The 13,429-nt window shown below is 39.4% G+C and overlaps 1 protein-coding gene across 5 annotated transcripts in view; it reads left to right on the forward strand.

The window, feature by feature from the left end:
• The window catches only part of LOC126297526 (mitogen-activated protein kinase kinase kinase 1-like), a 159,097-nt gene extending 150,209 nt beyond the window's left edge, over window positions 1-8,888 (forward strand). For all 5 annotated transcript variants that reach the window (XM_049988431.1, XM_049988432.1, XM_049988433.1 and 2 more), the window contains 3 exons: window positions 4,264-4,558; window positions 4,671-4,945; window positions 8,362-8,888. In XM_049988431.1, the coding sequence (XP_049844388.1) occupies window positions 4,264-4,558; window positions 4,671-4,945; window positions 8,362-8,541 (750 nt within the window). In that variant the 3' untranslated portion in view covers window positions 8,542-8,888. The remainder of the gene's footprint in view (window positions 1-4,263; window positions 4,559-4,670; window positions 4,946-8,361) is intronic.
• Window positions 8,889-13,429: the final 4,541 nt, after the last annotated feature.

The following is a 13,429-nucleotide window of genomic DNA, read 5'->3' on the forward strand; positions in this document are numbered from 1 at the left end:
TCCCATTTGTCAATGTGGTAAACCTCGTTAAGAGACCAATTCCAGTCCAAGCAAGAGGAATTGATAGATGACCTGAGTGGTGGTAGAGAAGAGGAGGAAGGGGGGGGGGGGGGAGGGAGAGGGGAGAAGGTGACTGAGTCACATACTTCTGTTGTTGGGCATTCCCTACAGTGGCTTACGCAATTCCTGGCAGATCAGTAGAGATCTGGCCAATTATACCGGCTTCTGATTTTATCAAGGACCTTCATAAATCCGAAATGGTCTCATGATGTAGTCTTGTGAAAATACTTAAGAAGGGCTGGCCATAAATGAACTGGGATAATGTGCAACCATTTCCATCCCATTTTGCCATAATTTATTTTAGACATTGTTCCCTCTATTAACCTGAATCATCTTTTGGCAACTTTTTAATTCTCTAAGGCATTTGTTTTGCTCTGCTGCCCAATGTTGCAACAATGACTGTAATAGTGCCAGTGCTGCAGTATTCCTCCAATGGATTCCATGAAATGCAGTTTGTTGTGCAACGTTTAGCATTGCTGCCACTTGCTTCTGACTCAAAGTATCATCTTCATCCAATATTACATGCAATTCGGCGTCTTCGAACTTTTTTGGTGGTCTTCCACATTCTTCATTTCTTACATCAAAATCATTATTTCTGAACCGCTGAAACCATCTTTTGCATGTTGCTTGTGATAGAGCATGATCACCATATGCCTCGACAAGCATTCGGTGCGACTGCAGCACCTTTTCTTTTTTTTCTCCCAAATGAAAACAAAAAATTAATGCTTTCCGCAAATCATCACTTTCTGGTACAAAATTCAACTTTGTTAACACGATGAAAACATATGATGTTGTTTGTTCCATGACTTGATGAATACTAAATATCTTTGACAGATGTCATACCAACCAAACAAAAAAAATTAAGGCTCGTTCCCTATCAACACATTTGTATCTTAACGCTCATTTCATACCGGTACACCTGGTAGACTAGCAAAAGTGTATTGTAAGAATTATATTTGGTGTTTGTTGAGAACATCCTGTTGGTATCTTGACAATATGCATTAATGTTCTTTTACATTACCAATATTTCCCTGGTCTCAAAAACTAATGCAAGCATGAATATAACCAACAGCAGCCTCTACAGAGACTTCAATGGCTTAACGTTAGCACAGAAAGGAGTCCAATATATGGGTACACATGTCTTCAACTACTTAACAGTGCATATTAAATGTATTGAAGATAATGCATTGGAGTTTGATTGAATTAGAGACGTTCTTTTGGGTAATTACTTCTGCTACATTGAAGAGTATCTTCACAGTATCTCTTAATACCAAGGGTCAAGAATTTACATCATACCAATGCTGTGTTAGTAATTGGAAGGTTAACTGTTTTTGGATGCCAGTGCCAGCAGATGCCGATTCTTCATGAAGCTACCAAGACTTCTGCTAAGTGTTTCTGGCACCTGTAAAGCACCACAATTTATGATTTTTACTTTTCATCTAGAAATTTATTCAGGCATTAAGGAGTCAAAATTAAATGTGTTAGATTGTATTATAATTAATATCAGCATTGTAATATTACAATGTTTCACAATGTCAAGTCATTTCATTTACTTGCACTTAAATAGATGTACATCCTTCATTTCTTCCCAGAGACGTCTCTCTATGGGATCCATGGAATATCATGAATGTTCTGTAATGTAGCTCCCAAAGCACAGTAATGTTCTTTTATTTGCCACTTGGAAAACATCTTGCTATCTGGCTGTATCTGTCATACCCTTTCCATGGTATCTTCGCTCTATACAGCATGACAGTGCAGGTTACCAGTTACTCACATTGTCTTGTAAGACAGAGGGAGAGCATGCCTACCCTATTTAGTATTTGACTACTATTTTAAAACTACCAGTAAAGTGTAAAGATTGCTTCAGGTATACATTTACAAAAGAGCTTCGCTGATCTTGGATGACCAGGTGGAAGATTTCAGATGACATCCTTTATAGCCTTATTCTTTACTAGTCACTCGCAGCATCCCTTCATAAAGAGTGTATTATGCAGAAAATGAGAGGGCTGGTAGAGTGGGTCGGAACAAGCATATTTCATATTGTTACTTGTGTCTGCATTCCTCAGCGTTCATCGCTACACAATGTTGAACAGCGTCGCATGATGCCAAGAGGGTAGGTACACAACATGCCATCTGAGCCGTCGTGGTAGCAACTCTACAGGGCAACAATTTCAATGTATTTGTGACATCAAGGTAAAAGATGTTGGGTTGAAGTTTTATTTGCAAACACGAGTCAACATATTTGCAGATATTCCAGGTGGGACAACACTATGGGTTTTCTGCCTCTTACTGGGATGTGAAGGCATTGCTTTTGACTGTGCAAATGACTGTTTGATAGGTGTTGCATAGAGGGCAGCACCCTGTGCACACTGCAGTGTCTACTTCATCCTGTATCAGTTTGTCATCAAATGGGGACACTCTTGGGTTTGTTACTGTGTGGGGTGGACAGGAAACGGAGGAAAGGGCAGGCATGCATTGTGCTTACATGGCAACAAATGGAAATGCTCATGCTGCCCAGCGTTTGTATGTTCGGTGCCATCCACATGTCCCTACGAGAGAGAGGTTCACTTGAGGTATGTTTTTCACTGGCACATTCTTGTAATGGCATATGTGCATTTAAGGCCTGCTTCAAAGAAGTACCACACCCTTAACCCAGACGATATTCCTTGTCGAATTGTGTTCTGACAGTGGTTTTCAGAAAGATGTGACAGTCAACCTGACTCCCCAAACTGTGTACTTTTTACATATGAGGCATCAGTTACATGAGAGGGTGTGTTAAACAGCCACAGCCGCAGTGATTAGTGCACTGGACATTCATTTGGGAGGACAACTCTTCAAATCCATGTTCAGCCAACCAGATTTTGGTTTTTTGTGATTTCCCTAAATTGCTCCAGGCAAATGCCAGGATGATTCCGTTGAAAGGGTGTGACTGATTTCCTTCCCCCTCCTTGACACAATCAGAGCTTGCGCTCTGCTTCACTGTCGATATTTGGGCCAGCTTAGTAGGCGTTATTCTGGTCGGTCCATACATGTTCCCCCAGCGACTGAATGCAAACATATACGTAATATTTTTTTGCAAGAAACTCTGCCAGAGTTGTTGAAACGTGTTCCACTCACTGTGCGACAACTAATGTGGTACCAACACGATAGTGCAGTGTGAATGCATTTGGATTAAACCTTTGGTGAGAACTGGATAGGGTGCAGAGGGCTGGTGGCATGGCCTGCATGCTTCCCCCACCCCCCGACTTGATGCCCAGTGATTTTTTTCTTCTGGGGCCAGCTGAAATGTATTCTCTTTGAAACAGCCATTGAGACATGAAGACCTGATAGCCTACAATGCAGTTTTCACTTTGCCTCAAGTGTTTGAAAGAGTGTGACGGATATGCCAATGTCATTGCACAGTGTACATTCGAGGAGGAGGACGTAATTTTGAGCACTTTTTCTAACTGTTTTCAAATAAAGGTTATAAAACTTCACCCCAACTTCTCATTTACGTTGGTGCCACAAATACATTGAAAACATTGCTCTGCATACCTGCTGGCATGGCAGCTTTGATGGCAGGTTGTGTGCTTATTCTTTTGTTGATGGGCAACGCTATTTGACGACACCTAGCACTGTATGCTAAGAGATTCGGACATGGGTTTCCATGTAAGATAAGCTTGTTATGGCCCACTTGACCAGCCCTCTCACTTTCTACATTTATTTCAGTTACACCCTGTGTATATTGACAAATTCATCGTCTTCTATTCCTGATACTAAGTAACTTCTGTAGAAGAAATGTCTGTCCTCCTCAGTGTAGCTTATGGCCCTTTATTGCACCAATTACCACAGATGAAGATCAGACTCGCCTTAACACTTCACCTATATGTTGCCGGAGGAATACAGTGTTCATCAGTGTGTGTGTGTGTGTGTGTGTGTGTGTGTGTGTGAGTGAGAGAGAGAGAGAGAGAGAGAGAGAGAGAGAGAGAGAGTGCGGGGGGGCATATTGTTTGTATCACATGAAATGTATGCAGTTTACTTAATTTTAAACATTACCATTTAGGAATGTTCTAAAGGAAAATATATGTAGACCAATTACATATTCATATGGTAGTACTACCCTCATTGGAGTTACTAACATTCTTTTTGGAACACTACTCATAATTATATACAGGCATGATTAAGTGAGCTGAAATAATTCTGTGTGTACAACATTGTCTATAGGTGTCCTTCTTACGTAATTCACAACAAGAGCAGGAAAGAGTTGAATCAGAAATATGGAAGGAAATAGTTATGTTGTCAAAATTACATCATCCCAATGTACTACATATTCTTGGTGCTACAAAACAGAATGGCCATTTCAACATATTTGTTGAGTGGATGGCTGGTGGATCTATTGCCACGCTCCTGGATAGCTATGGTCCATTCAGTGAGTCTGTTATCATCAACTATACAAAACAAACTCTTCAAGGCCTGAACTATCTGCATAAAAACCATATTTTGCACCGTGACCTGAAAGGTAAGCACACTGATGTTTTGAATTGTCTTGATTGCTGTAGTGATTACAATAAAAATTTTATGAACAGTTGAATAATCATGAAAGTATTATGTTATTTACTGACTTGTTACAGGTGCAAATCTCTTAATAGATAGCACAGGCAGAAATTTATGCATAGGTGATTTTGGGGCAGCAGTGCATTTAGAAACTCAGACAGTGGTGTCAGGAGAATTGCAAGGCCAAATTCTTGGAACTATTGCATTTATGGCTCCAGAAGTCCTAAGGGGAGAAAATTACGAACACTCCTGTGATATTTGGAGTGTTGGTTGTTGCATTATTGAAATGGTTACCACAAAACCACCATGGAAAGAAAATCAGATGTCCAACCACCTTGCTCTTATGTACAAAGTAAGTACTGTCAACATACCCAGTGAATTCAGACATTAGAGGTTTTGATTTTCAACATTTTTCCTTTTAAACACCAGATAATTTAACTACACACATTTAAAAAAGTTTTGCATCACCTCAGTTCCAAAAGTTCCGGAATCTGTACAGAAAATTGGAATAGAGACTAACATAAACATCATTTCCACCCTTTTCATTGCTCATGAAAATCACACATTGCATGTTGTACCACCATACAGCGAGTCGTCCAGATTGCTGTACACACTGGTACCTATAATATCCAGTAGCACGTCCTCTTGCATTGGTGCATGCCTGTATTTGTCGTGACACATTATCCACATGTTCATCAAGGGACTGTTGGTCCAGATTGTCCCACTCCTCAATGGCAATTCGGTGTAGATCCCTCAGGGTGGTTGGTGGGTCACCTCATCCATAAACCACCCTTTTCAGTCTATCCCAGGCATGTTTGATAGGGGCTTAAGTCTGGAGAACATGCTGGCCACTAGTCGAGTGATGTCGTTATCCTGAAGGAAGTCATTCACAAGATGTGCACGATGAGGGCACGAATTATTGTCCATGAAGACGAATGCCTCGCCAATATGCTGCCTATATTTGTCACTATCAGTCGCAGGATGGCATTGACGTATTGTACAGCTGTTACGGCACCTTCCACGGCCACCAGCGGTGTATGTTGGCCCCACATAATGCCACCCCAAGACAGCAGTGAACCTCCACCTTGCTGCACTTGCTGGACAGTGTATCTGAGGCATTCAGCCTGATCGGGTTGTCTCCAAACACGTCTCCGACAATTGTCTGGTTAAATGCATATGCGACACCTATCAGTGAAGAGAACATGATGCCAATCCTGAGCAGTCCATCTGGCATGTTGTTGACCTGAGCGAGACATGTCATAGACAGTTCCTATCTCTCTCTGTATCTCCTCCATGTCCGAACAACACAGCTTTGGTTCACTCAGAGATGCCTGGACACTTCTCTTGTTGAAAGCCCTTCCTGCACAAAGTAACAATGCAGATGCGATTGAACTGCCGTATTGGCCGTGTAGGCATGGTTAAACTACAGACAACACACACCATGTACCCCCTTCCTGGTGGAATGACTGGAACTGATGGGCTTTTGACCCCCCCCCCCCCCCCTCCCTCCCTCCCCCGGTCTAATAAGCGCTGCTCATGCATGTTTGTGTAGATCTTTTGGCGGATTTAGTGATGTCTCTGAACAGTCAAAGGGACTGTGTCTGTGACACAGTATCCACAGTCAACGTCTATCTTCCGGAGTTCTGGGAACCGGGGTGATGCAAAACTTTTTTTTTGATGTGTGTACCTAGTCACCAGCTCCAGTGGAGGACAACCCAAAATGTCATCAATGTAGATGTCATTTATAGTTGAGTGCCTAATCAGCATTTTAAAGTTAACAATTTTTAATCTATGCTGTGCATTAATACTTATTATTTTGTACTCTGAAATAACACGGTTAAATAAACACACCGACTCGCCCACACCTGTGCACAGGACTCGTTACAGTACTGTGTAACACTACCTGTAGCCTTGGAAATTGTCACATCCAGCTGGATCCATTCACAGATGATTAGATCCTGTAGGAATAACAGCTTGTGAGGATGTTGCTATGATGGATCCACTGTGCCACATAGCCTCAGAAATTTTTTTGTGATTCAGATGATAAGGTTTAGCAGGCCAGTCAAGGGCCAACAGCTTGCCCGAGTGTCCGTCAAATGGGAAAGTATGCACACAGCTCTGTGATCACAAGTGTCCACAGCACATTCACTGTGAGGATGTAGAAGAAAGTACAACTCTTGGTCACCAAGAATGTTGAAATAGTTATCCCCGTTTGTGTTGTCAGAAACTTGAACATCGCAGAACCATCTTCGGCCTGAACTACACCACCCACACACTACAGGTTAAACATCTTATTGAACGTTCAGTGCACTTGACACCTTGTATCATTTGAAAAGAGGCAAAATTGTAACTTGCTGTCAACACTACACATCTCCGGTCAGCTGCTGTTAATTTTCTGTGTTGTTTTGCCTATTGAAGATACGCAGCTTTATGTGCCACGGTGATCAGTCGCTCTGTGTGAAGTGTCTGATTCCAGATATTCATTGAGGCAGTAAGTTCTCTTCAAATTGTTCACTCGGAAATTGGTTGAGATACACTTGTAGTCACTGGCAGTAGCAATTTGTATTGGATTTGAAACCAGTTGTCATTGACAAAGTGTGACACTCAGCTCTCATCACTGTCGAATGGAATCTTTTTACTTACACTGTGTTAATATGGCTACGAGTGGTACACCAACAAATTGGACAGTTTGATTCAGGCTTGTGTCCAACAACGGTTGAACCTTTCTGCCATTTTGTAATGTCCCCAGGTCAGTCCATCTTGCTGTACTGTTTCCATACGACCAGCTGACACAAATACACCATGGCTTACATCAGTAACAGAGTGCCACATAGCATTTTGGAATGCTTAGAAGGAATAGAAGTTATACCAAAGTGACTAATATGTTGTTATAAGAGGGGTGACATATTTTTCCAGTAACTAATAAAGTTTTAAAGGTACAGTATATGTAACTATTTATTTGCCATATGTATTACGGGGAACTCAAGTGCAAATGAAAGTGGTTTCCTTATATAAATCTCTCAGGCTGACTCATGAAAGTAGCACTATATGCAATAGTGTGGAAGTGATACCTGCAAAATCCATTGAATCCTGTCCTTAGTTTCTGGGTAACAGTCACTAAGATTGTTTTTAATTTTTTTTAAACAAGAGGTATCATGAATACTGGGAAGATGAGTTAACTGGCTGTGTAACTGCAGTGATATTTATCTTGGATTTACAGCATGCTGGGTTAGTAACAGGAGAGCAACTTGTGTTAACCAGTTTGACGTAGAAAAGAAAGTTACAAAATTCAGTTCCTTTTATGTAAGTTGTGAGCATTGCATGTGTCATGCCAATTGTCACTGAAAACTTTATGTAGACACAAGTATGTACAATATTAACATGGTTTTCCTGTTTGGATAATTCGATAGAGAGTTCTGATCCCCAAAACTGGTCATCAGTTAAATAAAAAGAACTTAATTGTCTAGCTTTGGCTGTTTTTCTACATCAAACTGATATTCTTCTTGCCAAAAAGACATACTGAAATTGTTCAAAGTACCTGTACTGCAGAAGTATCATCTGCACTCTCTTCCACCCAACATACCATATATATTATCTAAAGTTCTGTAGCACGTGCGCGCGCGCGCGCGCGCCCACACACACACACACACACACACACACACACACACACACACACACACACGTCACTACTTAAGTAATAAGTAGTTTTAAGAATTCACCCGTCTCTTCAACTTTCATTACATTTGTCCCATTTTCTCTAATTTACAGATAGCCTCAAGCAAGGAACCTCCATTCATTCCTCATACTCTTGGCATGTTACTTAAAAATGTTGCACACAAGTGTCTGCAGATAAAACCAGAACTGCGGCCTACAGCAAAAGAACTACTTAATCATGAGTGCTTCATAAACACACCTGAATATATTGGTACCTGTAGTAATAAAGTTTAAAGACTTAAATCAAGGATGGAACAACACTCTTAATGTACTATTTATTTTCTATAAAGTTAAAACTATATTTTTATATGGCTTGTTGAGTAAGACTGATCATTAAAGTATTCATATTTTCAGTACATGCTTTTTAAAGCATTGATTGTATGAAAATTACATCAGTATTCTCAATTTTATATCTGTATATCATTCATTGATATAATATTGTGGATAAACATGCTATGTGTGCCTTATCATAAAACCTGTTGGTTTTACTTCCTGTTTATATTTAATATAATAGGAATAATAGTAAGAAAAAGAACAAGAATAAAAACAAATTTTATATGAATAAAACTCTTGAATTATCATTTTGCATGTATTAAAGAACTAATTGCAAGAATGCTCCAATAACATGTATATATTTTATATACTTAGATATTCTGTGGGGATTTTAATTTTTCATGATCATCTTGTATGAAACATGCATGCAGTGGACATAAATTAGTGCCCAGTGAAAAAAAAAAGGAGGTATTTGGTCAGGCTCAAATGACTTCAAAGCAGGTAACATATACTAAGAAGACTGTAATAATTTGACACACTGGTAGATCACATAAGGAATAAAATACTTGAGGGGATGGAAGAAGAGGTGAGGATAGCTGCCAATGACTCATGATAACCACCTCCTGCTAGACACAGATTCCAAGAACTTTTATACAATAATATGCATATATAAAATACGTAATTTGATGAATATGACCTAGGAGGAAGCTAAAAACCTGGCGGCTGATAAGAGTTCACTGGAGGAAACTTCTTGCCCGATATGCTTCCTAGCATTGGAGAAACTGGGTCTAAATAAGTAAGTAATCGTACTGACCTAATTCTTAATGATCTTTGTAACACTAAATTATTTGTTATTGTAATTATCTACTGGGAATGAACACACGCTGTGCAGGGTATACACTGCTTTTATTGCATATGGTAAGTTAAAACTGTGTTATCAGTGATGACATGCAAGCATGCCTTATGGACTGACTTAACACTACTGTGTACCATAGGCTTCCAAATTCTAAGAGTGTCTTTGCAGAGTTTGGAAGGAAAGGGGAGAAGCCTGTGACAAGTTGAGACTTTTTCGACCTGTAGTGTGTCCTTGGATACCACAATTGGCAGCCCTGTGCACACCAAAGTCTGGAATCCAGGTTACAGTCCTGGCCTGACACACTCAGTTTGGACTTGTTACATTGAGTCTAGTTATGCACAAGAGGTACTCGACATTTCTTGTGAACACTGCATGTACATGAATTCACATGTTAGTACTAGCTCAGTAGTTAGGTTTCTTCTATAAATATAACCAAATTGTGGTATTCGTTCACATTCATGTACTTGACTCGAGCTTAATTTGTATTTCGCAAAATGTCACATTTAAATTCTGACAAGTTGTTCATATCTAAGTAATTAAACAAAGGGTTGGATGATTAGGTCAGATCTGGAATGTAGAGGTACAGCTGCTCCTATCATAATATTTGTTTGAACACCACAGTGCTTTACTAACAATGATTCAGTTGGCTGTGGTAAGCTCTTATCTCACTCTGAAACTTCAATTTAGTTGTCTCCTGCTTTAACAGCTTGAGAGATTACAGTATGCCTGCATCTGGCTTGACTTGACCTAAAACTTTCATTGTTGAGAACTATGTATGTACTGAGTCTTGTAAATTACATCATGGTCACATTTGACAATAAAATTATTATTATTTTGTACACTCTGCTGCTGCAGTTTCAGCAATTACCAAGTGGTGTAACCTTGCTTTATCAAGTACCAAAAAAATATCAGAAATGTACACATCATCAAATCCACGTTTTGAGTGAGATGTGACGGTGACATATCCAGTGTTTTTTATGTTTCGGCATGTGGCAAAGTACAGTTATAACACTTGGTAGTGGCCATATGGCAGAAATGGCAATTCTGGGTTGCACAGATAAATAATGTCACAGTCAAAGATGACCACATCATCATGTACATGATTTGAACCCCAGCTCTGAGAAGTTAACATGTTTGATTAATTTGGACAGACATTCCAAGCCATGCAGATGGTCATTGGAGAACTACCAAATGTGGACAAACTTAAGCTTTGAGCTGACAGACTGGCTCATAAAACTTTTATGGTCTTTTATTTAGAAATACTGGAGGATGGGACATTTCTGTGTGCATTTCCAGCTCAAAATGCAGAAGAGGGTGCTATTCTGGAAAATACGCTCTGGTATCCAATTTAGAGTGCAAAAGATACTTAGCGGCTTGAGTAAGTAGGCAGCTGAGCTTAGCCAAATGTGGGAGAGTCTATCTACATAACTATCTGCCTCTCTTCACTGGTACACAGGAGCTTCTTTTATAACTAGAGACTGAGGTGGGATTTCCTCGAAAGCAAATTTACAAATGTTCGATGCACATGCCGTAGTATGCTAAACTGGTCCCTTTATTTCTTACTTCCCGTTTCCTTACTTAATATTGAAAATGTGCTGGTTTATTATGTATTGGGTTAGCAATAGTATATTTATGATAACATAATAATTTATGAGAAGTAATTCATTTAGATACACTGTGTTACATATTTGAGCATGACTTTTTGTGAAATTCTTTTTATTAATTGTGACCGATTGATTCAAAAGCTGTATTATTATTAAGGAGCAATAAGTAGGGAAGAAATGACAGGGACAACCAAAGGAAAGCAAGCTAAAAGTAGTAGTAGTAGGGGAAGTATAGCAAGCTTGACTTGGATGTCGAGATGCAGGGCAAGAAAAACTTTAGGGATAGTGTGTTTAGACTCTAAAGAATGAAGATCTTGGCCTTCAAAATGAGAGACTGTAAAATTTGTGTTTAACTTGCTTTCTAGGCAGCGAATGGTTGTGTAGTGCAAACTTCACGATAGATTATTTTGCAAGTCCAGTTTACATTGCGACTTGGAAATATTCCATGTGTGAAGCCATAGAGCAGCTCTTACGTGTGTTGGTACACAGTAGACTGCCAATAGTCCAGAACATCTGATGGTCTGGAACCACTCTGAAGTGTCCACTATGTGTATGCTACTGTTAGACACAATCAGCATTGTTCAGACTCTATTGGAAGTGTTCAGACTTTTCAGCTGATCTCGGCCGTCAGCACACAGTTTCAGTTCATTGTTTTGGTTGAAAGTGGTTTTCGTAATTTTTTCTTGTGAACTGGGATCTGTATCTGTATCTGAATGTAGATATCAAAGTGACTCGTGGAAGTTTTATTGACATTTAAGCAATGACAAATGTTTTCAAAACAAACTTTTTTCAAGTTCTAAATCAGGAGAGGAATTTAAGCACATTACTCTGACCATCAACCAGAAACTGGAAATCATCAAATGCCTGGTGAAAGGCGAGAACAGAAGTATTTCAATGGCTGAATTTAATATTGGTTCATCAACTATAAAGATGAACTAATGAAACTGGCTTCTCAGTCAATAACAATGCGAATAATTAGACAGTGTATTGTACCAATGGTTCATTGCAGTACACTCCAAAGAAAAGTGTGTAACAGGTCCAATGGTTATTAAAAAGGCAGAGAAATTTGGACAAGATTGAGGTGTTACAGAGAGTGACTGCAGTTTTGCTGATGGTTGGCTCGGAAACTTTTAAGTTTCGTCATGGGATTCAAGGATTTCATGTAACTGGAGAAACAGTTTACAAAAACAAGTTTGAAGAAATAATCACAGATAATAATCTAATGGCTTGACTTTTTTTGGATTGAGACACATTTTATTTTTATCTGTTATTACTTTTATGTTGTAATTTCATGTACTGACACGTTCCATGACCTTGGAGATTTGCTCCTCAGTCTGGTACTATGGAACTAGACATGTATATAAATAATTAAATAAATAAATCAGATTTACAATGCCAACGAAACAGGCTTACAGTGACGGTGCTTGCCAACATCTACTCTAGCCAGAGAGGTGAAAAGGCAGCTACAGGAATTAAAGAAAGATTGACAGTTTTGATATGTGCTAATTCTGCAAGCCACTGAATAACCCCTTTTGCAATTGGTAAATGCGGAAAGCCTAAGGCATTTAACAATGTCATGTACTTGCCTGTTCATTATGACATCCATTGAAACGTGTGGATGACAGCAACACTTTTCAAAAAGTGATTTTTCCATCATTTTGTTCCACAAGTCAATGAAAGCTTAAAAAACCATGGTCTACCAGAAGACAGCACTGCCATCCTTCTTTTGGGTAGCTGTAAAGCACATCCATCAGTAGCTGAGTTAGTTACTGGAAACATATTTGCTACACTTCTTTCACCTAATGTTATGTTACCGATTCAACCAATGGATCAAAGGATAATCTAGATCTTTAAATGTTTTTATAAGAGCTCTTTCATTCACAGCCTGATAAACACTGGATGTGATGTGATGTAACTGCCTTTCAAAAAAAGTTGAATGTACAAAATGTCATCCATGCTGCCACACTGCCGTGGGCTCAAGTACAAAAAGCTACTTCACAACGGTGCTGGAGAAAATTTGGTCAACTGCAGATCCTAAATTTCATCTAACACCACAGACTGCTGAAGAAAAACAGCATCCTGAATCAGTGTCTGAAGTTTTGGATGTAGTAAGAAGTGTAACCAACAACAATTCTTTGGAAAATGTATCTGAAAAGGAAGTTGTGGAGTGGCAACAAGAGGATAGCAGTGAAGTTATCAAGCAGGAGCTAACTGATGAGCAATATCCAACGTATAGTAAACCCTCAACCTATACACAGACTTTAAGAGAGTGACGTGAGAGAGAGAGAGAGAGAGAGAGAGAGAGAGAGAATCACCTGGGCAGAAGCCATAGCATCCTAAATAAATTCATTGCTTTTGCTGAATATAATGCCTCTCAACTTATTGATTT

The sequence above is a fragment of the Schistocerca gregaria genome, chromosome X (assembly GCF_023897955.1).
Source record: "Schistocerca gregaria isolate iqSchGreg1 chromosome X, iqSchGreg1.2, whole genome shotgun sequence".
Classification (NCBI taxonomy): Eukaryota; Metazoa; Arthropoda; class Insecta; order Orthoptera; family Acrididae; genus Schistocerca; species Schistocerca gregaria.